Source organism: Haematobia irritans, chromosome 4 (genome assembly GCF_050003625.1).
Source record: "Haematobia irritans isolate KBUSLIRL chromosome 4, ASM5000362v1, whole genome shotgun sequence".
Lineage (NCBI taxonomy): Eukaryota > Metazoa > Arthropoda > Insecta > Diptera > Muscidae > Haematobia > Haematobia irritans.
In genome coordinates, this window is record NC_134400.1 from 161,732,869 (window position 1) to 161,759,805 (window position 26,937).

The 26,937-nt window shown below is 32.6% G+C and overlaps 1 protein-coding gene across 21 annotated transcripts in view; it reads right to left on the reverse strand.

The window, feature by feature from the left end:
- The window catches only part of Mbs (Myosin binding subunit), a 251,005-nt gene extending 225,172 nt beyond the window's left edge, over nt 1-25,833 (reverse strand). For 15 of the 21 annotated variants that reach the window (XR_012721281.1, XM_075303751.1, XM_075303749.1 and 12 more), the window contains exons 1-2: nt 25,414-25,736; nt 17,682-18,369 (exon numbers count right to left, since the gene is read on the reverse strand). Coding sequence is in view for 20 of the 21 variants with exons in the window: in XM_075303751.1 (XP_075159866.1) it covers nt 17,682-17,936 (255 nt within the window). In the remaining variant the exon portion in view is untranslated. Of the gene's footprint in view, nt 1-17,681; nt 18,370-21,816; nt 22,127-25,413 lie in introns of those variants that run through there. The other 6 variants (XM_075303759.1, XM_075303754.1, XM_075303745.1 and 3 more) reach the window with 5 other exon arrangements.
- Nucleotides 25,834-26,937: the final 1,104 nt, after the last annotated feature.

Consider the following 26,937-nt stretch of genomic DNA (forward strand, 5'->3'; position numbering starts at 1 on the left):
GGAGCCACTGTGCGAAAACCGTTCGGGGTTCCAAAATGAAACTACCACCATTGGATAGGTCTTAGTGCGTACTATTCAAATTCGAAATAATTTTATTAGAAAAGTATTTCAGAAAGCGGGAAATTGGAAATTATTTTCCGGGTGAATTTACACAGGTGAGGCCACTGTGCGAAAACGGTTCGGGGTTCCAAAACGAAACTACCACCATTGGATAGGGGTTAGTGCGTACTATTCAAATTCGAAATAATTTCATTAGAAAAGTATTTCAGAAAGCGGAAATTTGAAAAATATTTTCCGGGTCAATTTTCACAAATGAGGCCACTGTGCGAAAACGGTTCGGGGTTCCAAAACGAAACTACCACCATTGGATAGGGGTTAGTGCGTACTATTCAAATTCGAAATAATTTCATTAGAAAAGTATTAAATTAATTTCAATTAATTTTTTAGATGATTCAATTGAAAATTTAATTGATGTTGATTGCAATTTCAATTAATTTTTCATTAAAAAAGGGCATATTTTCAATAAAATTCTTAACTGACTTAGTGTTTTTAATTTGATTAAAAAATTGTTTTTTTGGAATAAATTTTTAGTTAAAAATTAAAAAAAATACATCACTTTGTCAATTACATAGTCTTCCGAGTTTGATTAAAAAGTATCAATTAGTTTTTTATTTAAAAATTTTAAGATTATTAATTATCTTTATGTTTCCATTTTGAAATTAATTGTATCAATTAATTTATTAATTGGAAAAATTTTCAACTTCTATCAAATGTGTTGGTGATATTTTTTCTGTGTAGGACTCACACTTTGGGAACAGGTGATATTTATCAATAAACTTTTATGTTCACTAGGTTTAAATGCGAAGAAGTAAAGTTTTTCAATAACATACTTTTACAAGAGAAAATATCGCAAAATTAATTGCTACAATCAATTTTTAATTCAAATTGTTTCTAACACGAAAATGATAATATCAATCATCTATAACAAATACAAAATTAGTTGTTCCAATTAAATTTTGTAATAGATTTTTATTTTAATTAAATAAATAATGGAATCAATTAAATTTTGATGAAATAGATTTTAAATTAAATTATTAAATAAAACTTTAATTTAAAATATATTGGTTGTATTTTTGCTGTGTGACGAAGATTTTGTGCCGAATCGCAAATTCACTTAAATCCATTGGTTCGATTAAAAGTGTAATTGATTAAGATCGTAAAACACAATTTTCTTCACTGAAGCAATTTTTTATTAATTTATTTAATTTTTTTATTGAAACTGCTTACATAAGGAAATAGATAGCATCAATCGCAGAATTAATTAGAAATTAATAAATTAAATTAATTAATTCGGAATTTACAATCAATTGTAGTGTTAATTTAATTAATTTTTAAATTAAGCTAATAAACTGCTTATTGTATCATTACTAAAAATTAATTAATTATATATAAAGACTCTTTTATCGGAATGACAATTTTTCATATTCAGCATCCGTCTGTGGATTTGCAAACAATTAGCAATGCTAACACTTTCAAAATAAAATTAAATAATTTCTTAAACTCGCAGTAATTCTTAGTAATTTATAAATTTTGTATATATCATTGTACCTATTTATACATACACTTTTTTTTGTTAATTTAACATTATTTTTGATTGTTTTGTGACAAAATTACATTCTGTATCACAACTTGAAACTAGTACTGCCACTTATAAGATGTAAAACTTGTTGTGCTGGTTTTTCAAATAAAATAAAATAACTAAATAAAAAATAAAATAAATTACTCATTTATAATTATTTAAACTAAAAAAATAATAGTATTTTTCAATTGGATCAATTAATTTCGTGATAAAAAAAATTTTAAAAAAAAATTGTGCAAAAAACTAAACATTAATTAATTATATATTGCAACCAAGTATTTCAAAATTTTCGATTATATTTTGCATTGAAAGTATTTCTTATTCAATAAAAATTGTTTAATTATTTTCTTTTTTTTTAATTTTGTAATTAATTGGGGTTTCAACTTTTTAATTGGAAATATTTTAGAAATATTTTTTCTGTGCAAACATTTCACTTTAAGGTTTCTTTTAATTTCATAACAGTGCATACACAGAAAAAATACTACCAAAATATTTCCAGTTAAACTTTTACTTGAATTTAAAAAAATATACAATAAAAATTTAATTGTTTCAACAAATTTTTAAATTGAAATAAAAATCAATAAAAAAAACTAATTGTATCAATTATTTTTTTAATTGGAACAATAAATTTTTTAATTGATACTATCATTTCAATGATTTAAGACATTTCAATAAAAAATAAATTTGATCAATTACTTTTGTGATTGAATACAAAAAATATTTCTTTTTCTCTGTATGACTGTACATAAGATGGCTTTTCCGTTTACAATTGTGGTTGGATTTTTTTTTCTGGAATTTGTGAATATGAAAATATTTACATAGAAACTACAATAATTATTTCTACTAAATTTTCAATTATAATTTTAATTGCACTGGTATTTTTTTCTGATTCAATCTCGAAATTAATTGATCCAATTAATTTTCTAATTGAAATTGATTCAATCACAGAATTAATTTGAAATAAAAAATATTCTTGGTTAAAAAGTAATTGCTTTCTTGGCACTTTCACTTCATTTTTAATTGCTTCAATTAAAAATTTGATTGATTTTGGTAGAAAACTCAATTTTTTTATTTGAGACAATCCATTGAATAATTTTTTATTATTTATTTATGTTATAATTATTTCGCCAGTCGAAGAAATATTTTTTTGCAATTGTTTAAGAGTTTCACTCGGAAAATATTTTCCCAATTTCCGCTTTCTGAAACACTTTTCTAATGAAATTATTTCGTATTTGAATAGTACGCACTAACCCCTATCCAATGGTGGTAGTTTCGTTTTGGAACCCCGAACCTTTTTCGCACAGTGGTCTCACCTGTGTAAATTCTCCCGGGAAATAATTTCCAATTTCCTGCTTTCTGAAATACTTTTCTAATGAAATTATTTCGTATTTGAATAGTACGCACTAAGACCTATCCGATGGTGGTAGTTTCGTTTTGGAACCCCGAAGGGTTTCCGCACAGTGGCCTCATTTGTGAAAATTGACCCGGAAAATATTTTTCAAATTTCCGCTTTCTGAAATACTTTTCTAATGAAATTATTTCGAATTTGAATAGTACGCACTAACCCCTATCCAATGGTGGTAGTTTCGTTTTGGAACCCCGAACCGTTTTCGCACAGTGGTCTCATTTGTGTAAATTCACCCAAAAAATATTTTCCAATTTTCCGCTTTCTGAAATACTTTTCTAATGAAATTATTTCGAATTTGAATAGTACGCACTAAGACCTATCCAATGGTGGTAGTGTCGTGTTGGAACCCCGAAGGGTTTTCGCACTGTGGCCTCATTTGTGAAAATTGACCCGGAAAATATTTTTCAAATTTCCGCTTTCTGAAATACTTTTCTAATGAAATTATTTCGAATTTGAATAGTACGCACTAACCCCTATCCAATGGTGGTAGTTTCGTTTTGGAACCCCGAACCGTTTTCGCACAGTGGCCTCACCTGTGTAAATTCACCCGGAAAATAATTTCCAATTTCCCGCTTTCTGAAATACTTTTCTAATGAAATTATTTCGAATTTGAATAGTACGCACTAAGACCTATCCGATGGTGGTGGTTTCGTTTTGGAACCCCGAACCGTTTTCGCACAGTGGTCTCATTTGTGTAAATTCACCCAAAAAATATTTTCCAATTTTCCGCTTTCTGAAATACTTTTCTAATGAAATTATTTCGAATTTGAATAGTACGCACTAAGACCTATCCAATGGTGGTAGTTTCGTTTTGGAACCCCGAAGGGTTTTCGCACTGTGGCCTCATTTGTGAAAATTGACCCGGAAAATATTTTTCAAATTTCCGCTTTCTGAAATACTTTTCTAATGAAATTATTTCGAATTTGAATAGTACGCACTAACCCCTATCCAATGGTGGTAGTTTCGTTTTGGAACCCCGAACCGTTTTCGCACAGTGGTCTCATTTGTGTAAATTCACCCAAAAAATATTTTCCAATTTTCCGCTTTCTGAAATACTTTTCTAATGAAATTATTTCGAATTTGAATAGTACGCACTAAGACCTATCCAATGGTGGTAGTTTCGTTTTGGAACCCCGAAGGGTTTTCGCACTGTGGCCTCATTTGTGAAAATTGACCCGGAAAATATTTTTCAAATTTCCGCTTTCTGAAATACTTTTCTAATGAAATTATTTCGAATTTGAATAGTACGCACTAACCCCTATCCAATGGTGGTAGTCTCGTTTTGGAACCCCGAACCGTTTTCGCACAGTGGCCCCGTTGATGTAAATTCACTCGGAAAATATTTTTCAATTTCCCGCTTTCTGAAATACTTTTCTAATGAAATTATCTCGAATTTGAATAGTACGCACTAACCCCTATCCAATGGTGGTAGTTTCGTTTTGGAACCCCGAACGGTTTTCGCACAATGGTCCCTTTTTTGTTAAACAAAATTTTAATTTTGCCGGTTTCTAAGTTATTTTTGTGATGAAATTTGTTCAAATTAAGGATACTCAGGGCCGTCTTTAACGAATTCTATCAAATTCCACTTAAAAATTCTTAGCGCTTTCAAAAAAATGATATATTTGTAAAATTAAATTCGAATTTAAAAAATTAAATTCGAATTTAAAATTACATTGAAGGTGCTGGTTTGTGTCTCGGCTAAGGCCTCTGCCGCAATTTTAAATTCGAATTTATCTTCACACACATCGGCCACAAATACTTCCGATATCCGGATTTTATCTCTTGGACTTCTAGAAACTGTATTCATATTTGGATATAAAAACAACAAGGCCGCTTCGGTCTGAGAGAGATAACATAAAAACAGGCAAAAGAAAGCAGCTGATAAAATAACAATTTAGACTCTTGGTATATTAACTAATAAGCCCAAAAAAATCTCATTGGAAACTTCAGGGGGGAACACAACTAGAACTCTAGTTAAAATTTGAATATATGAACGAACGAACACGTAAAAATGAGAAAAATACTAATTTTATAACAAATTTAAAAAAAAAATGTTTTACACATTTTTATTATTATAAAATATAGTTAACATCATTTAATTCAATATTCATCTCGATTTATTTCGATAGAAGTTTTTCTTCTTTTGTTTTATTTATTTAAAGTTGCACTTAATTTTATACTCTATCACACTGCAAAATTCAACTGAGTACTTGCTTTGTCTTTTGAAGCCGTTCTTAAAGATTACAGATGGAATAAAACAAAAAGAAATATAAATTTTAAAACCTTGTTGGCATAAGAAACAGTGTTGCCACACTTTTTGACAAATTTCTAACTTAAATTTTTTTTTTTTTGGCCAATGGGATCGACCACTGTGGATTGGTAGAATTCTTGATGTTTTGGTAGATTTTGCAAAATCCTCTATAGAAGTAAAGTGTTGACAAATTTTTTCTATAGAAATAACATATGTGTGTGAAAATAAATTATAATGGATCTCGTTATAAAACCACAAAATAAGCGCCCCCTATATGTCAAATTTGGAACTAAAGTTACATTATAATGGATTTATGGTCAAAAAATAATTGTAACAAAATGCAAAAAACGCGCAAATTAGTTAAAATAATATATCAGATTGTATAATATAGGTCGAACTCTATCCAAAAAGGCGTACCAATACTCCATAACAATCAGTGGTGTTGAGATATGGCCACTTTTATACAGTGGGTCACAGACTGCAAACAAACAAGTGTGGGTTGACAAAACCAATTGGGAATGGAAGTAGAAATCGGGATCTACCAAACAACACAAGCCTTGTGTTCCGGACCCGCTGGGGAGCCCAGATATTGCCCACTTTGTGTTATGGGCCACTCATCCTGGAAAGAAATTTCCAAATTTCTTCCAAATGGAAATATGTGGGCTGACCAAACCAATGTGGAATGGACGCAGAAACCGAGATCTACTCAAAAACACAAACCTTGTGTTCCAGACCCGCTGGGGACCCGAGATATTGGCCATTTTGTGTTAGGGGCCACTCATCCTGGAAAGAAATTTCCAAATTTCTACCAAATGGAAATATGTGGGCTGACCAAGCCAACGTGGAATGGAAGTAGAAACCGAGATCTACTCAAAAACACAAACCTTGTGTTCCAGACCCGCTGGGGACCACTTTGTGTCATCCTGGAAAGAAATTTCCAAATTTCTTCCAAATGGAAATATGTGGGCTGACCAAACCAACGTGGAATGGAAGTAAAAACCGAGATCTACTCAAGCACATAACTCATGTGTTCCAGAATCGCTGGGGAGCCGAGATATTGGCCACTTTGTGTTATGGGCCACTCATCCTGGAAAGAAATTTCCAAATTTCTTCAATAATTGAATTGAATGATTTCAAATTGTATTCAAATATAATTTTAATGTTTATGGAAGTGTTCAATATTCTCCATTCCCTCGAAATTTTTTTTTATTACTTGTTGGTTTAGTCGTTGCTCTTAGCAAAAAACTCTAAAAACGTAAGAGAAAATAATTCAATAACACAGTACTTCGATTTAAGAAAGTGAATAAGATTGTACTTCAATTTAAGAAACCTTAATAAGACTGTACTTCGATTTAAGCAATTTTAGCCACATTTCTAGTACGATCTCATGCATTACAATTAAAAAAAAACTCAAAGTTTAAAACAAATTCAATATATTACATTAAATACGCATTAACAATATTGTACAATTTTTAAATTGATCAATGGAATATATAAAAAGTATAATTTGAAATTTTGTTATGGTATATTGTCTCGTTAATAACTTTTTATTTCATAAACAAATTTAATATATTAAATCAATATGTAATTAATACCTGTCGACAAAAAATATATTCACAAAAAATACGTAAAGGAGATAAAAATATATTGTTTTAAACATTTTCAAAAAGTTTCATTTTTGAGATTTTACACTAAGGTCAAAAGTCCCGCTAGTTGCACAAAGTGAATAATATCTCGGCTCCCCAGTGGGTCTGGAACACAAGGTTTGTGTTTTTGAGTAGATCTCGGTTTCTACTTCCATTCCACGTTAGTTTGGTCAGCCCACATATTTCCCTTTGGAAGAAATTTGGAAATTTCTTTCCAGGATGAGTGGCCCATAACACAAAATGGCCAATATCTCGGGTCCCCAGCGGGTCTGGAACACATGAGTTATGTGCTTGAGTAGATCTCGGTTTCTACTTCCATTCCACGTTGGTTTGGTCAGCCCACATATTTCCATTTGGTAGAAATTTGGAAATTTCTTTCCAGATTGAGTGGCCCATAACACAAAGTGGTCCCCAGCGGGTCTGGAACACAAGGTTTGTGTTTTTGAGTAGATCTCGGTTTCTGCATCCATTCCGCGTTGGTTTGGTCAGCCCACATATTTCCATTTGGAAGAAATTTGGGAATTTCTTTCCAGGATGAGTGGCCCATAACACAAAGTGGGCAATATCTGGGCTCCCCAGCGGGTCCGGAACACAAGGCTTGTGTTATTTGGTAAATCCCGATTTCTACTTCCATTCCCAGTTGGTTTTGTCAACCCACACTTGTTTGTTTGCAGTCTGTGACCCACTGTATAAAAGTGTCCATATCTACACCACTGATTGTTATGGAGTATTGGTACGCCTTTTTGGATAGAGTTCGACCTATATTATACAATCTGATATATTATTTTAACTAATTTGCGCGTTTTGTGCATTTTGTTACAATTATTTTTTGACCATAAATCCATTATAATAGGGGGCGCTTATTTTGTGGTTTTATAACGAGATCCATTATAATTTATTTTCACATACATAAATAACATTTTGACAAAATTTTCTATAGAAATAAAATTTTGACAAAATTTTCTATAGAAATAAACTTTTGAAAAAATTGTCTATAAATATAAAATTTTGACAAAATTTTCTATAGAAATAAAATTTTGATAAAATTTTCTATAGAAATAAAATTTTGATAAAATTTTCTATAGAAATAAAATTTTGACAAATTTTCAATAGAAATAAAATTTTGACAACATTTTCTATAGAAATAAAATTTTGACAAAATTTTCTATAAAAATAAAATGTTGACTATGTTTTCGATAGAAATAAAATGATGACAACATTTTCTATAAAAATAAAATGATGACAAAGTTTTCGATAGAAATAAAATTTTGATAACTTTTTCTATAGAAATAAAATGAAAAAAAAATCTACAGAAATAAACTGTTCTATAAAACATAAAATGTAGATAAAATTTTAAATAGAAATAAAATTTTGACAAAATTTTCTGTAAAAGTAAAATTTTAACAAAATTTTCTATAGAAATAAAATTTTCTACAGAAATAAAATTTTGACAAAATTTTCTATAAAAATAAAATGTTGACAAAGTTTTCGATAGAAATACAATTTTGATAAAATTTTCTATAGAAATAAAATTTTGAAAAAAATTTCTATAGAAATAAAATTTTTACAAAATTTTCTATACAAATAAAATTTTGACAAAATTTTCTATAGAAATAAAATTTTGACAAAATTTTCTATAGAAATAAAATTTTGACAAAATTTTCTATAGAAATAAAATTTTGACAAAATTTTCTATAGAAATAAAATTTTGACAAAATTTTCTATAGAAATAAAATTTTGACAAAATTTTCTATAGAAATAAAATTTTGACAAAATTTTCTACAGATATAAAATTTTGACAAAATTTTCTACAGAAATAAAATTTTGACAAAATCTTGATAGAAATAAAATTGTGACAAAATCTTTGATAGAAAAAAAATTGACAAAATTTTCTATAGAACTAAAATTTTGACAATTCAATAAAGATTTCATAAAATTTTTTGAATTTTATGCGTTTTCTCTCCCTTTATGTGGTTAGTGTACAAGCTTTATATTTGTGTGTGCATTTAATCAACAGCTGTTTCGTGTTATGATGATAGGTAGAATACCTATAATAAAACCAAAAATCAAGAAAGAAAATCCAACAATTGAATAAAAGAAAACAAAAAAAATTCGGATTGTTATTAATATTTCTAATCTTTTTTTCGTTTGTTTGTTTAATTACGAATTGTTTGTATGCCTTGCCATACCGTACCGTTCCGCAGCGATCACTTGGTTAGAAGTGATCCGTATTGATTACAAAAAGATATCGTTGTTCTTCTCGTTATTGTTGTTGTTGTTGGTTTTGTTGCTATCTTGTCGTCACCCACTCATTGCCACATTTGTTTACATTTTCTAAACAACGTTTTTCTGCTGGTTTCGTTTTTCTTCTGGTTGCAAAACAAAAACTTCCTTGTTATCATTTGAATAGAAAATACGCAAAACCTATCAGAATTAAAACTGGAGAAAAGACAAAATGAAATTTCGAAGTGTTTTGCAATAGAAAAAGTTAAGATATATGTCTAAAACTTCCCAGCAAAAAAAATTGAATTTCTTCTAAAGGCACAACTTTAAAAGCACTTCCTAAAATGTCCTCTCATTGATGTTCCTTATTTTAACCATCCGTCCTATGAGAAGCCCATGTTAAATTCATCGCTTCTGTTCCTATTCCGGATCCAAAAAGAACATTTTCACTACTTTTTGGCGACGCTTTTTTGTTGGGTTGTTCTTGGCGTCACCAAAAAACTAGTGAAAATCTTTTTTTTTTGGATCCGGAAGTGATGTAAAATTGGCGCAGAAGCGATGAATTTAACATAGGCTTCTCATAGGACGGATGTCCACCATTTCAATAGCCGTTGCACAGAATTTGCATTACTTCTTAACCTTTATCCTGTACTAGTGGGTCAAAATTGCCCAAACCAATTTTTTATAAGAATTTTATTCTAAAGAACAAGTTCAGAACAGGATAAGGGTTAAGGTGTAATCCGAATTCAGTGTTTTGGATGTGTATTAAAAAATGTTGTGATATTTTGCCAAATAAATAATTTTTATATATTATTATTTTTTTTTTGATTTTTAACGTATTCGAACTCCTGTCTGAAACGTTTGATCTCATATATTTTCAAAAATTCGCAATTTTTCTAGAACATATTTAGCCTTTTTTGCGACAAAATTTTAATAATACATTTTTAACCTATTTGAAACAAAAAAAGGTAAAATTACCCATTAAAAATGTGAAAAAACGAGTTATAAAAAAATTTAATCAAAAAAAGACTTCCTGTGTAGTTAAAATAAAGAATATCTTTGGGAGGACATTTTTGGGAGTGCTTTTAAAGTTGTGCCTTAAGGTCAGTACTACGTTCAATTTTCGCGTTGAGATTTTTTTGGTTTCTATATTAAAACAGTTCAACATAAAGCAGATAAATTAACTCAATTGAAGCGTAGTTTCTTGTTCCTCTAGATTTCGGCAAGACAGGAAAATGAAGCAACACTTTTTTCTTCTTCATATGGGACCGTTTTGTTGCGATTTCGACCTTCAAACGCTCCAATAACGCCATATACTAGTCACTGTTGATGGTTTTTCCCTTCTCAAGATAATCGATAAAAATTATTCCATGCGCATCCCAAAAAAAAACCAGAGGCCATTACTTTGCCAGCGGACTTTTGTGTCTTTCCACGCTTAGGAGACGGTTCACCGGTCGCTGTCCACTCAGCCGACTGTCGATTGGACTCAGGAGTGTAGAGATGGAGCCATGTTTCATCCATTGTCACATATCGACGGAAAAACTCTGGTGTATTACGAGTTAACAGCTGCAAACACCGCTCAGAATCATCAACACGTTGTTGTTTTTGGTCAAATGTGAGCTCGCGCGGCACCCATTTTGCGCAGAGCTTCCGCATATCCAAATATTAATGAATGATATGACTAACACGTTCCTTTGATATCTTTAAGGCCTCTGCTATCTCGATCAACTTCATTTTACGGTCATTCAAAATCATTTTGTGGATTTTTTTGATATTTTCGTCGGCAACCACCTCTTTCGGGCGTCCACTGCGTTCACCGTCCGTCCACCGTGCTCATTTCACCACGCTTGAATTTTGCATACCAATCAATTATTGTTGATTTCCCTGGGGCAGAGTCCGGAAACTCATTATCAGGTCAAGTTTTTGCTTCCACCGTATTTTTTCCCTTCAGAAAACAGTAATTTATCAAAACACGAAATTCCTTTTTTTTTTCATTTTTGTTCACAATAACAAAAGTTGCTTCACAAAAGACGCTCTATCTCACAAACTAAGACGTCAAATTTTGACACGAATCATTTGAAGGTTGGTACCATATAAAAATAATATGAATTTAATACTAGCGACGCCATCTATGTGTCAGACCGGGGACTTATCAGCCAACCTGTTATATGTGCAAAATCATGGAAATCTGTTCAGATTAAATATAGCTCCCATATATATGTATCGCCCGATTTTCGAAAATTTTGTTTTAATAGCCTTATTTATTAACCGATCTTACTCAAATTTAGCACACAGTAACCTTCTGTGTTATCAATCAAACCAGTAAAATATCATCCAAATCGGTTCAGATTTAGTTATAGCTCCCATATATATACATCGCTCGAATTTCCCAAATATGGTCAATTTCACACTTAAAGGGTAGTAGAGTAGATTACTTTGTGCACAATTTGACGACAATCGGTTTGTAAAAAAGCGTTATGTGACTCCATTTGTCAAAATCGGGCGATACATATATTGGAGCTATATCTAAATTCGATCCGATTTCTTCCAAATTCAATAGCGTTGAATTGTGTCAAAAACACACCGTGTACCAAATTTCATCAAAATCGTTTAATAAATGCGACGGGAATACTGCGAACACCATATACATGGACGGACGGACACCAAGGGCTAGATCGACTCCTCTCCAACTGAGAGGTACTTCACAAATTTTCTATAGAAATACAATTTTGACAAAATTTTCTATAGAAATGAAATTTGACCACATTTTCTATAGAAATGAAATTTTGACCACATTTTCTATAAAAATAAAATTTTGACATAATTTTCTATAGAAAAAAGAATTTTGACAAAATGTTTGTATAGAAAAAAGAAATTTGACAATTTTTTTGGAAAAGAAAATTTTGTCAAAATTTTCTTTTCCAAAAAAAAAATGGACAAAATTTTCTATAAAAAAAATTGACAAAATTTTCTATAGAACACAAATGTGACAAAATGTTCTATAGAAAAAAATTGATAAAACTTTCCAAAATTTGACAAAAATTTTGTATAGAAAAAACAAATTGACAAAAAATTTCTACAGGAAAAAACTTTAGACTAAATTTTGTATAGAAACAAATTTGACAAAATTTTGTATAGAAAAAAATTGTGACATTTTCTATAGAAAAAAATGATAAATTTTTTTTATAAAAAAAAAAATCTATAGAATTAATATTATGCAAAGATATTTTTGTTTGGTAGTTTTTTTTTCTCAAAATTTTGGTAGATTGTTTGGGCTCGGATGGCGACCGTGCTCAAGAGGTGATTCTGAGTCGATTAGTATATAAAGGGTGATTTGTTAAGAGCTTGATAACTTTTTTTTTTTAAAAAACGCATAAAATTTGCAAAATCTCATCGGTTCTTTATTTGAAACGTTAGATTGGTCCATGACATTTACTTTTTGAAGATAATTTCATTTAAATGTTGACCGCGGCTGCGTCTTAGGTGGTCCATTCGGAAAGTCCAATTTTGGGCAACTTTTTCGAGCATTTCGGCCGGAATAGCCCGAATTTCTTCGGAAATGTTGTCTTCCAAAGCTGGAATAGTTGCTGGCTTATTTCTGTAGACTTTAGACTTGACGTAGCCCCACAAAAAATAGTCTAAAGGCGTCAAATCGCATGATCTTGGTGGCCAACTTACCGGTCCATTTCTTGAGATGAATTGTTCTCCGAAGTTTTCCCTCAAAATGGCCATAGAATCGCGAGCTGTGTGGCATGTAGCGCCATCTTGTTGAAACCACATGTCAACCAAGTTCAGTTCTTCCATTTTTGGCAACAAAAAGTTTGTTAGCATCGAACGATAGCGATCGCCATTCACCGTAACGTTGCGTCCAACAGCATCTTTGAAAAAATACGGTCCAATGATTCCACCAGCGTACAAACCACACCAAACAGTGCATTTTTCGGGATGCATGGGCAGTTCTTGAACGGCTTCTGGTTGCTCTTCACTCCAAATGCGGCAATTTTGCTTATTTACGTAGCCATTCAACCAGAAATGAGCCTCATCGCTGAACAAAATTTGTCGATAAAAAAGCGGATTTTCTGCCACTGATTTTGGTAATAAAATTCAATGATTTGCAAGCGTTGCTCGTTAGTAAGTCTATTCATGATGAAATGTCAAAGCATACTGAGCATCTTTCTCTTTGACACCATGTCTGAAATCCCACGTGATCTGTCAAATACTAATGCATGAAAATCCTAACCTCAAAAGAATCACCCTTTATTTTATGGGTTCTAAAATCAATATTTCTGGTAGGCACATTTTTTGCCAGATCAAATTATTATACCCTGACAACTAAGTGGTTTAGGGTATAATTAAACATCCATTAGGTGGACAAAATTAAGTGCATATTCGCTTACACTTGCTTTATGTAACGGTGAGAACTTGGTAACACTTTGCGTCAGTTACCCTATACTATTTAAGGGGTCTATAAGTAGATGGACAGTGTATCCAGGACTAGATCCACTCAGTAGGTGACAATGAGTTGATCCACCTATGATGTGGTGGATCAACTCATATATATATAAAACATTCATTGCATTCAATATTTCAAATGTTTGTAAAGCAAAATATGTTTATTGGGTCGGCTATAACTTTATTTTAAGTGTAAATCATCAATTGACCAAAATTTTCATATGTTCACATCACTATGAGAAACAATGATTGTTTCGCTCTTCGTACGTTGCGAGGTTCGCTGTTTTTTTTTTTTTCTGTATATATTTCATGGTATTTCTTACACTTCACATATGGGCTATTTATAAAAATGAGTTTTTCTTTAAGATTTTCTGCTGGTTTTTCATGATGATGTTTTTTTTTTGGTTTGGTGGTTAAGCTCAACAATTTCTGAAGTTTGGGTGTGTAGAGAGCAAGTGTATTCCCCTGATTGTTTTTAATAGGAAATTTCACAATACATTCATTTCTATCGATTCAACTTTTTTGCATTTTCCTTATAGAAATTTCCTTTTCTTATAGAAAAGTGTAAGAAAATTCTAATATCGACCAGAGTCGACTATATTGAACCATGCAAAGGCAAAATTTGTGCCAAAGTTCACAAATTTGCAAATTTGATTTCACATAACCATATGAGAATCGGGGTAATATACATATATATAAATCCAAGTCGACGTGGTAGCTAAATCCGATATTTTCCACGACAATTTTCACAGTTTATACAATTTAAAACGAGTTGCATTCAGGGGTTTTTCAAATGTTAGAGGGATTGTGTTATTGATTAGATGTAAATTTCTACTCCAATTCTACAATGTTTTTTTTTTCAGCCCACATATATTCAGTTGGAAGAAATTTTGAGGTTTCTTTCCAGAATGAGTGGGTGTGGAACACAGGGATTGTCCTTTGAGTAGATCTCGGTTTCTATTTGCACTCAACACATGATGTGATGCCATATATTTCCAGGTGGAATCTATTTTGCCGATGGATGGCCCATAACACACAGGGATTATCTTTTAGAGTACAGGGATTATCTTTTAGAGTATATCTCGCTATTTCCATTCCACGTTGATAGTGTTTTTGAGTACGTCTCGGTTTCTGCTTTCATTCCACGCTGTTTTGATCAATCCTCATATTTCCAGTTGGAAGAAATTTGGAGGTTTCGCTCCAGAAAGAGGGGTCGTCCATAACAAAAAAAAAATGGACAATAACTCGACATTTCCATAGTATGTTTATTCAGCTCACGTTTTTCCATTTGAAGTAGCGGAGTTCCTTTCTGTGGTATTGGGACTCTAAGAACTTGTGCCGAGAATGGTCCTTATTGTGGGACAATTGGTTGAGGCGTGATGCCAATTATCGCCAAATAAAAATATACCAATGATTGTCGATGCACTATCTAGGCTAGTGATTACATTGATGTGGCAACAAAACAAAATCACCCAAATTTTATTTATTATTCATAAATGCAAACAAAATTTATATAAAAAAAATGTATCATTGTGTGTTTAGCATATGGTTTCTTTGTTTACAAAATTTTCTCGGGTTTGTTATTTAATTTGTTTGTTGTTATTTTTGGAACATTGGCGAGCCAGCATTCATTTATCGCTTTGGTTTTTGTTTTGCTCAAACCTCTTGCAACAACAAATTTTGTTTTTATTTCGCCTATGGTTTACATTTTTAAATAGTGCGTCGTAGTGTGGTCGTCGTTACGCCACACATATCCAATCCATAGCACATCCCATAAGGCTATAACTTATAATTTTACATTCTAGGAAAGAGGGAAAACGGAAATATATGTGAATATGATGCAATTTGGTTGCAGGAAATAGTATTGGGAGATAAGTAATTTTTTCAAATAAGTTTAAAAATTTATTGAAAAGAATTATATAGAAGTTTTGACAAACAATTGAACATACACTCTTCATCGTTACGGTTGAGAACTTCTGAAAAGTGGCATTCGCATTAAAAGGTGGCACACAAATGTAATAAAAGTGCTACCAAAAGTATCACATTTCTTCATAAATCAATACGAATTAAACACATTCATATTAAATATAATTATTTCATAATCATATTTAACTAAGCCAATTATGGTCGTCGTTTAATTATATATTAAAGAATCTAACATATAGTTTACTTTGATTATATCGGTAGTAGCTCATGGTAATTGGCGTAGTAATGTGATTTACATACTTTAGAAAAATTTCTTAGCATACTTTCAGGCGGTACATGTGTCCGCTTCAAAAGACCATGATATTATGAGAAGGATAATGTGCCCACAAGAAAATGAAGCCGCCGAGGCGCGCCGCTGATTTCAGTCGCCGCCGCCGAATATGTCGACTCAAATTTGCCGCCAATTAATCAAAAATATCGATTTAAATCTGAAAAATGTATTAATAATTGTTGTATTTTTGCCAAATTGTTGAACTTTCCACCAACAATCAACCAATTTCAAACTGCTATAACAATTATGCCATAATTTAGCTCACAAACAGAGAATGAAGCCGCCGAGACGCGTCGCTAATTTTAGCCACCGCCGACTCTTTTTTTTTGGCAGTCGACGCCGCCGCCGGCTCATCTCGACTCAATTTTTGCCGCCAAATAATCAAAAATCTTTAATAAAAATACAAAAATGTATTAATAGTTAATGTGTTTTCGGCCAAAATTTTGAACTTTCGATCCACAATTATTCAATATTAGGTTTCTATAATAATTTCGCAAAGATCTCGCTCAAAAGATATGAATGATATGTATATTTGATTCTAAGATTGGTTGTACAACTAATCTCATTACCAGTCGACTTTAAATTGATTTTATAATGGATAATTGTCCGCCGCCGAATGAACAAATTTATATCGGCTTAGCCGACAATTTTAGCCGTCGCCGGCTAGTTTTTGCCAGTCGAAGACACCGCCGAATTTGTCGACTCATCTTGACTCAAAATTAGCCGCCAAATAATCAAAATATTAATTTATATCAGAAAAATTATTAATAATTATTGTATTTGTTGTCAAAATGTTTAACTTTCCACCCAAAATCCCTCAGTATCAAGTTGCTATAATTTTGCAAAAATTTAACTCAAAAAATTTTAATGAAATGTAAATGTGATTGTAAGATTGGTTGTTCAACTAATCTCATTACCATTCGGACAACTTCAAATTGATTTTATAATGAATAATTGTCCGCCATCGAATAGACATCTGATTGGACAGAATAGAATACAAACACAACATTGTGAGTTGCAAGAAAAATTTGCACCTTTCCATGACTTTCTGATTTTACAAAAACGAGACAATACAACTACATTAAGGGTTTCGACATACTATAAAGCGCATAGATATCTAAGTAATAGATAACCCGTCAGTATCAAACGCGGATTGACAGTTCCCAAAATGAAGAATAAACGAAGAAAATAGGGGGAATGCCAAATTATCTCTGAGATTCGGTTTTACAATTTTCCTATTTTATTCACAATTTGAACATTTTTGATATACCAGATGATTTATAATCAAATTAAATATTCGAAAGTTTGAATTAGAAGAAAGAATTGCGACTAAAACCACAAAATTTAATTTTGAGCAAATTTTCTCTTTGCGGAAAACACAAAACGAAAGAGCGATACATCCAGTTCGAGGAAGTGGTCTGTCTCTATTAGATGCGTCCAAAGTGAAAAAGTTATCTGGATCGCAGGACACGCGAAGAGATGTCTCGTGATGTGGGCGAATGTTGGGGCATATATCTTGAATTGGTAGATTCCCTCCTCAAAACGAACCAAATCACTTTGACTCTTTCAGAGGTGCCCTCCTAGGGGTAGCATGGATAATGAGATGATCCTAGGGTCGACCCCAATATTTAGGATCGTCTTCAGTGAGTTTCGAATTTAGGTCTACACTTTTAATATTAAGTATGATCTGACTCCAAATCAGTAAACCTTTTGCTATTCTGTCTCCTTTTTCAAATTCAAGATCAATACCTATGTAAAGTGAAAACTATGACTAAAAATTTCAATTGTCAATGTATAAAACTCACCTGATGAAGAGCTGTCAAGCCATCCACATTAGCGGTATTTATATCAGCACCTTGTTCAAGCATTTTCAAAACTTCATCTTTATCGCCGGCCAAGCAGGCGGCCAAAAATATACATCCCGATGAGAATTTTATCCGACTGCCACGTTCGGGACGTGGAACTGATGGATGTTGATTTGTATCCGATTCCTCCCAACGTTTAAGTTGTTCGGCTCGTTTCATAACGGCCGAATTATTGCGTATATCTAAAGATGTCATCTTGGATCTTTGTTTTTAACAGAGCGATAATGATGAATGTCTATGACGAAAATTTTGATGATAATGACGGCAGCCTGACGTAGTTGTTCGTACAAAAAAAAATTATCGCTTATTATTGGTTGGTTGTTTGGTTAATATCCAAGAATTTTTCAATAGGAGAGAATTTTATCAGCTGTTGCTCGCAGCTCGGCGCCGGAGCTTTGCAAGAAATTTTATAATGCCTTGTAATGACCGCACCAACACGGCATATAACGAGTACTTAACTATAGGATATTATTCTCTACAGTTTTATTTTTGTATGTTTTGTTTTAGTTTGATTTATTTTTATCGTAATATTTATTATGTTTTCTTATCAAACTTTTACTTTCAATTTTTGCCTTCAGTTTGGTTACGTTTTGCTCTTGCTGATTTGGGAAATATTTGTCTTGTTACACTAGGGCGAACGGGGGGACAAGGGCAATGGTTTTAAATAAATTTTAATAATGAAATTTATATTATATTATATCTTTCATAGGGAAATAATTTATCTAGTTTTCACATAATATAATGTAATAACTCTTGCACTCAATCACACACAACATACACATTTATTTTTACACAGAACTTTAATTTGGCAGTTTCTCTTTTGGCTGTGTTTTTTTCTTTATATTTTTCTTTTATATTTTCTATTTGTTTTCACAATTTTGCTTTCTCACCGCTGTTCTTTTTCTCACAGAGAGTCAAGAGAGAACTTTGTTTATATTAGCCGATCAGTGAGGCCGAATTGTCAGTTTGTCGTCATAGTTGCCAGATTAGGTTAAATGTTTTATCCCTCCTAATAAACCGAAGAGTGTTTTCGAATGCAATATCATTTGACTTGAGAGTAAACCACATTTTTAATTTACATGAGCTTACAAATGACTTAAACACATTCGCCAATATTTTGATATTTGCTTTCTAATGCTGCAACTTTTAACGAAATCTTTGAAAACACATTGAAAACGATTAACGTAGGAATTGAGAATACACCCGCACTTCAATATGAACGTAACCTGAACGAGGATTTAGCTAGAGTAGACAAAGGCCATGATAATAAACCGATCAATATTGGAACAAGTTAGAATTGATGGTGCCGAAATCTAATAAGTTGGAAGTTGTAATGAAAAGAAAACTGAACTTAGTTCCGATTGCGCTTGCAAAAAATATGGAAAATGTTGAATTTTTAAGGAGAATCAGATATACCTATGATATCAAAATTTAGTAGTCTTTGAATCGGTTTTCCATATTGATTCGAAAGCCATTTTTCATAGTATTGATGGTAATGTTTTATAAAAATATTGTGAAGAATATTTTCCGGAAATTCCCCCACTTAAAACTTGAGAATGCAGGGGCGAATATGTTGTAAAACCCGGGATTTCCCGGGAACAATAAAATCTGCAGAATAATATGATTAGTTTATAGGTATTTCTTATTTATAGCATAATAGGTAGAATGTTCAAAAACATGAATTCTTCAAAATTCGGGGCTTCGCGGTTTTAAAAAACTGGCAGACGGGGTTCTTTGAAACAAATAATCGGCACTACAGGTTCTAACTATTTTCAAGCAAATACGTAATTTTGCAAGAAGTATCTAATTTTATTGTCATAATAATATTACATTTTACTAAACACACAAATGTAAATGCCTATACTAAAAACCGGGGCACTAAAGCCAATTTTATTTTATGTTATTTCATGGAAATTAATATGATAAATATGAAAAAGTTTCCTTAACTTTAATACGTAGATTAATTAAATGAAAGAGAAAAAAATCAAGTAAGGAAAGTCTAAAGTCGGGCGGGACCGACTATGTTATACCCTGCACCACTTTGTAGATCTAAATTTTCGGTACCATATCACATCCGTCAAATGTGTTGGGTGCTATATATAAAGGTTTGTCCCAAATACATACATTTAAATATCACTCGATTTGGACAGAATTTAATAGACTTTTACAAAATCTATAGACTCAAAATTTAAGTTGGCTAATGCACTAAGGTGGAACACAATTTTATGAAAAAATATGGGAAACAAAAGTTTATTTATGATTTATCGCTCGATATATATGTATTAGAAGTTTAGGAAAATTAGTCATTTTTATAACTTTTCGACTAAGCAGTGGCGATTTAACAAGGAAAATGTTGGTATTTTGACCATTTTTGTCGAAATCAGAAAAACATATATATGGGAGCTATATCTATATCGGAACCGATGTCAACCAAATTTGGCACGCATAGCTACAATGCTAATTCTACTCCCTGTGCAAAATTTCAACTAAATCGGAGTTAAAAATTGGCCTCTGTGGTCATATGAGTGTAAATCGGGCGAAGGCTATATATGGGAGATATATCCAAATCTGAACCGATTTCAACCAAATTTGGCACGATAAGTGACAATGCTAATTCTACTCCCTATGCAAAATTTCAACTAAATCGGAGCAAAAAATTGGCCTCTGTGGGCAAATGAGTGTAAATCGGGCGAAAGCTATATATGGGAGCTATATCTAAATCTGAACCGGCTGATATTTTGCAAGTTTTTCGAGACTCATAAAATATTCGGATGTACGGAATTTGAGGAAGATCGGTTGATATACAAGCCAGTTATGACCAGATCGGTGAAAAATATATATGGCAGCTATATCTAAATCTGAACCGATTTTTTCCAAAATCAATAGGGATCGTCTTTGAGCCGAAACAGGACCCTATACCAAATTTTAGGACAATCGGACTAAAACTGCGAGCTGTACTTTGCACACAAAAATACACCAACAGACAGACAGACGGACATCGCTAAATCGACTCAGAATTTAATTCTAAGACGATCCTATACCACACGATGGGTCTCAGACTTTTCCTTCTTGGCGTTACATACAAATGCACAAATTTATTATACCCTGTACCACAGTAGTGGTGAAGGGTATAAATAGTACACAAAACATAGATTTGGAAAATTCGTATTTTTCACAATATAGTTATAATTTGATGGTATACATTTTACCATAAATATGTCCATCTTGAACTTCGAATGACGCATTTTACGATTTCGAAGTCAAATTTGTTTTCTTCAAAGAAAGAAATTTTCTTCAACAAGTGAAAAAAAAATAAATTACGTCCAATACATTTTTTTTGGATTTGTCCAAAAATAATTACTTACTTTTAACATATCGACGTTTAGTTAAAAAATTACTAAAATTGACACACATTTTTTCTTACTTATGTTTTGAGTTTACATTTGCAATTCTACGTTGAAAATGAATTGGAGTTTGATCACTCTATAGGGAACGCTACAAAGCAAAAATTAAAAAAGCTTATTTTCTTTCAAATGAATTTTTACAAAAATGTAGACTTGAAAATACGAATGTATTCGCGCGATAATGCGATCTGAAAATTTGACTAGCGAAAACTTCTATGCATTCCTTGTGACAATGCAGAAATTTCGCAGTAGATGCAATGGGGATGTTATTTAGAATAATCGCTTGAAAACCAATATTTTATGTCAATATGGCAACTCTCTATATTGTCTTGACATTTGCAACCATACACGCTCTCATTTTCTTACTCTCATCGAATATTTCTGATATCGTTTCTTTTAAATATTTTAGTCCGTTTTTGGTATTGATCCCCTCGACTTTTCTTGCAATGTTGGTGTTTTTTTTTTTTTTTTTTTTTTTGGAACACTATTACACATCTCTCAGAGAAGAGCTGAGTAAATTAGTTTTATAAAAACAGAATTCTATTCTTTTCTTTTTGCTGCATTAAATTTTCTAAAACAGCTTAATACATTTTTGTATTTGCATTTTCATTTGAATAGCCAACGGGATGTGTAAACTGAGGAATAACATTTCGAAAATGTCGACGACTTACACTCGAAAAACTAATCTGTTCAACTAAGCACATCTGATTCTAACCGAAATCTTATCCCCAATTCTACGAATGAAACCCCCGAAAAAAACAGACACACACAAAATGTTCAACGCGAATGGAAGCGCGAGCAACAGCCTGCCCTATTTTGCAATGAAACGCGCGACGACGACGTATTGTGTCTCTGCGGCTATGGCTGTTATAGACTGATTGGGTTGGATTGCTTGCTATTGTGTGTAGCCTGCCATTGGGTTTGATCTAAAAAAGCGCAATTTCCCCCCTCCCGCCATCACTATAGATAAAATACGCACAAGCACAACTAACCATGACGGACAATGAGTGCAAACACAACACACAAGACGAAAGCATTTCGATGTCTCGGGAAATAGTTTTCGCTCTCTCAACAACTTACTCTCGCATAGTGATCACTTATGCCACAAATTTCTAGATTTCCATTCTTTGTCAATTTCTTATCTCTTAGTATACCATCATCCATAGAGCTCAACAGTTTTCATAATATCGACTATAGGAACGAGAAATGAATTCTCTACGAATCGACAATGAAAAAGCTACAATGTGCCCCATGAAAGAATTCATAGCAAAATGGGGTGTAAATAAAGTAGTAGCCAAATAGCAGATGAGCAGCAAACGACAATGCATATAGATGGAAGAAATGGACAAAACATAATCACAAATAATAGATGAGAGCGCCTGGTATAAATGTTTAACGATCGAAAGGCATGTGTGTCTATTTGGCCAAATGAATGGACGGACCAACAATGAGAATGACATAAAGCTGCCGATGTGCCTATGAAATTCCAAATTATAAACATGATCGATTACAAATAACGACAGTTAAATCTATAAAAGACGTCCAAACGTAAGAGGGCCAATATTTATCGTTATTTGTTCCTTTGCAAAAATATTTAAAATAGAATAAGTCAAGAACATATTTTCATTACATTCCTTACTGAGAAATAACCATAATTAAAGGGTTGAACAAAATGCAAGTAAATACGACTGAAAGTTTAGTGGAGACTGTGTCACATCATTGAGAACCTAAACAAAGGGATTTCATGTGAACATTCCAAATATTGTTTGCCAGTTCATCTTCATATTTAGTTCATTTGTGGTTTTTCGTATATAATCAACTCTTAAACGCAGAAAGAGATATCACCAAACAATTTGCAATTAAAAAAGTTACTGACAAAATCAATTTAAAGACTAAAGACAATTAACATATGAAATTTATTGGTAATATTAATTAATTAACCCAATAAAAATTTTATCTAAATAAAAAATGTTTGAAACTTTTGTTCAAGTATAATTAGTTTCTATACCAAATATATTTATAATAGGCAAATAATTTAATCACAATCTAAAATAAATTATAAAACATTGATTGAAAAAAGGGGGAGGGGCGAACTAAACAATTGATTGCCTCGAATCAAAATTAGAAAAGTCTTCCGGAAATTCCGGAAGTCTTTCGAATTTTGTGATTATTGAAAATTCGGCTCTGAACATCGCGTCTTTCGAATTTTTAATGATATACCGATAGTTAGACGGCCCTCACTTCGGGAGCTATTCACGATTGTAGAAGTAATCTAATCATTAAGCTTTGGTTAATACCATGCCATAGTAATATTGTGACGAATAAGGTGGGCGATGAATTAGGTTACACCCGACTGATCTGTCAATCGACGAATATATTAAACAAACCAAGAGCATCACCATTGGCTTACTCTAAGACGACAAACTAAGGGTAGATGCAGAACCTCCATGGCAAAGTGGTCTGAATTTTCGCCATGTGACTACGACTAATGTTGGTATAACTTATTGAAGAAATAGAGACGGTAGAGCATCTTCTCCAAAAGTAACTTATGGTAAAAAAGGTCCCGAACACCGGCATGTAGGATCGCCTCCAGGTGGGTCGTGTCCAGAGTGATCTGGTGTTGTATCGAGTCGGTTTGATATGGAAAGCCAAAAGGTAACATGGGTCATGTCATCGACGCTACCATCAATTTGTAATTAGAATACCTCTGCATTTGCCTAATTCTTATTGAGGAAAATCTACAAAAAGGCTGTTGTAATGTAAAAATGTTTATTTCCTTTAGTGCTATGAGCAGTGCCTTACAGTTTCTGCAAAATCACATCATGAATCCAGTGCCCGCCTGTCAGCTATGCTGGCCGTTATGGTAGGTTATCATTTATATTGCGGCCAAGTTGGTTTTCTTAATCTTATGATTCGATTAGAAGGTGTTCAACATCAACCTATTTCTACAAATCAACTCCGAATTTCGCCATCGAATGGTAGGAGTAAGTGGAGGAAGAGGAGTCCAGATGACTACTCAAAATTTTTTTCATATTGAATTACGGATGACTGTAGAAGTTATATTGTACTGGCCTAGACTCCAATATTCCCGAAGTTTTTTTGGAAAATTTTCCAGCTGATATTCTTTTAAATCAGAGCCGTGTAACAGTCTTCAAAGACATTGCAATCTATCGCTCATTGCGGAACAAATTTTAACAAAAATGTGTGTTTGACTACGAAATCGATTTTTTTTCTGCAACTCAAGGTGCAGCATTGAAAAAAGGATTCCTTTCCTTGTGCTAGCATACTAGGCCGGTCTGCATACGATTAGTGGTGATACCATTCTGTTTGGTACGAATTTACACCAGGATTGGTGACTTGCCTATGAAGGTAATCAATCCTTTGCAGACACATACTTGGAGTTGTTTGGCTCGCAAACACATTTCAGTAGATCGGAAGAAATTTTTACTTTATAGACCCACAAGAATGAGACATTTCTAGAAATTGATAGGATTTGTTGTCATGATATACCATATTTGAAACGGTTCGAGAGTTCTAATTTGAAAATTAGTTTTCATAGTGGGGCGTCTTTATATTCAGGACCAATCTGCTTGTTGTTGGGTAAGGTGAACGCCTGTTGATACACATTCACTTAGACACCATTTGGGCAGCAGGTGTGTGCTGTCCGATTTTATAGATATATGCAATCATAAATGGCGAAGTAAAAGCGGAGTGACATCTAATGTGGGACAGCATGTCACCAGCATTACTCAAGATATCATCGTTAACATACTTTGGTATTCTTCAGATGTTCAGATTGACATAAAATTGCATGAACATTTTGCTGAAAATGTGTGTATGGACTCTCCCAAAGAGAATTTTCTTCAGGATAAAATTCCCCACGAATCCACTTGCAACTTCAGATTATTTCTAAAGTGCAAATATGTTTACAGGGCATCGACACAAAATGTTTTTTTTTTTTGCTTCTTATGGTTGGCCTATATAGTTTCCGTTGTATGTTGTAAAGAGGGTAGGATGGAGATTCGCCTTTATTTTCTTTGCCATACAAAAGTGTGTATTTGCATTTTACTCATTCTTTCTTTTTTTATTGTTGCTATGATTTTCCCAATTTCTTTTGTTGAATAGAGCTTCATACACACGCACACACACTAATGCACTCGCACAACATTCCATATTAATTTTCCACAAATCTTGTGTTGGGCGTTTGGGGGCCTCTTTTTATGAATATTTTTGCACACTTTTTCTGGTGTTGGTAAAATTTTTCTTACTTTTGCGTAATATATTTTCACATTTTTTGTGTACAAAAGAAATTATTTTTATGTTTCTCTCGACAATTATTTCTTTTTCAGGCAAACACACACATACAGATGCCACACACGCACTAATACCGATCTATTCTTCGTTGTTGCCGAGACTGAAATAATTATTTTTCAATTATTTTAGATCTATAATTTAATTTCACTATGGGCAATTGTCTTTGCGCCCGTTAATTTCACAAAATATCCGCGTTATCCGATTTATATCACTTATTTTTCAATGAAAAATAACGCATAATACCTCACTTGACTTATTCGGTTCGTCTGGTTTAGACGTTTGGTTTGACGTAGTGATGTTGGCAACGTTAATTTGTTGGTAACGTAAATACTATGAGCACTTTTTAATTTTGTAACATTTGAAATCAATAGGTGTGTTTGCGAACTTTTTCAAGTAAAAAATTTTATGTGAGTAGGGCTGTTTTCTTTAATGCGCTTTATTCCGGACGACAGTGCTCGTGCCTAACATATCTCATATATTGTGCACATTATAAGTTAAGTCCGAAGGCATAATCGATACTGCTGCATGTTTGTGGGAGCGATAACACATTTATCGATTATTTAGTCATCGCCGACAAGTCGTATCGATCCGACACACTGTAAGATTCTCTACAAAAACCGACATTCCGTCCGGAATAACTGATAGTCTGTAAAGCGCATTAGCACTGGATGCAACATTTGTATGGGCTATCCAGAACAACGTTGCACCGGTGTTCTATCCAGAACATCTCATCAGTGCAAGTCGCATCAGTGTTGACAGATTAAATTTTGATAAAGTGTCGCATTTTAGAATCACAATAGCAATTTATTGTGACTAATTTATCGAATAACATGAAATTGAAAGTTGTACAGTGTCACGAATAATCGCAGCAGTAAATATTTATTACTATTTGACCATTTCATACATTAAAAATTATAAAATGCACTTGTTTTCTGTGATTGTTTTTTAACAGCTGATGACAGTGTTGCATATTTGTTGGAGATGCCCTGGATAAACGAGTATGTACTCTGTTTTCTTTCATGCGCTTTACAGAATATCAGTTATTCCGGACGGAATGTCGGTTTTTGTAAAGAATCTTAAGCGGACCTTAGACGGTCGGATAAACACTTCGACAGAGGTTCGTCTATTTGGTATGTGTTCGTTCAAGTTTTGCCCCAAGGCATATTAATTAAAGGTAAAATCACGAGCAAACGTGTGTACACCCCATGATATTTAGAAAGTCAAACTAAAATGGCAGGTCACTTAAGTTGACATTTTGTATATGTGTAGTGTTGTTGTATTAAAACACAATGTAAATAAAAGCAATATTTATGTACACAAAGAATGTAAACAACCCTACTAAACGTAAACAAAGCCTTTGACAAGATGAATGTCGATATTAGTCACCTGATTGCATGACTTTACCTCTTTAATATGCCTTGGTTTTGCCCTTACACTGCACGAACAAATGTGATGACAACATGAAAAAATAAGAAGAA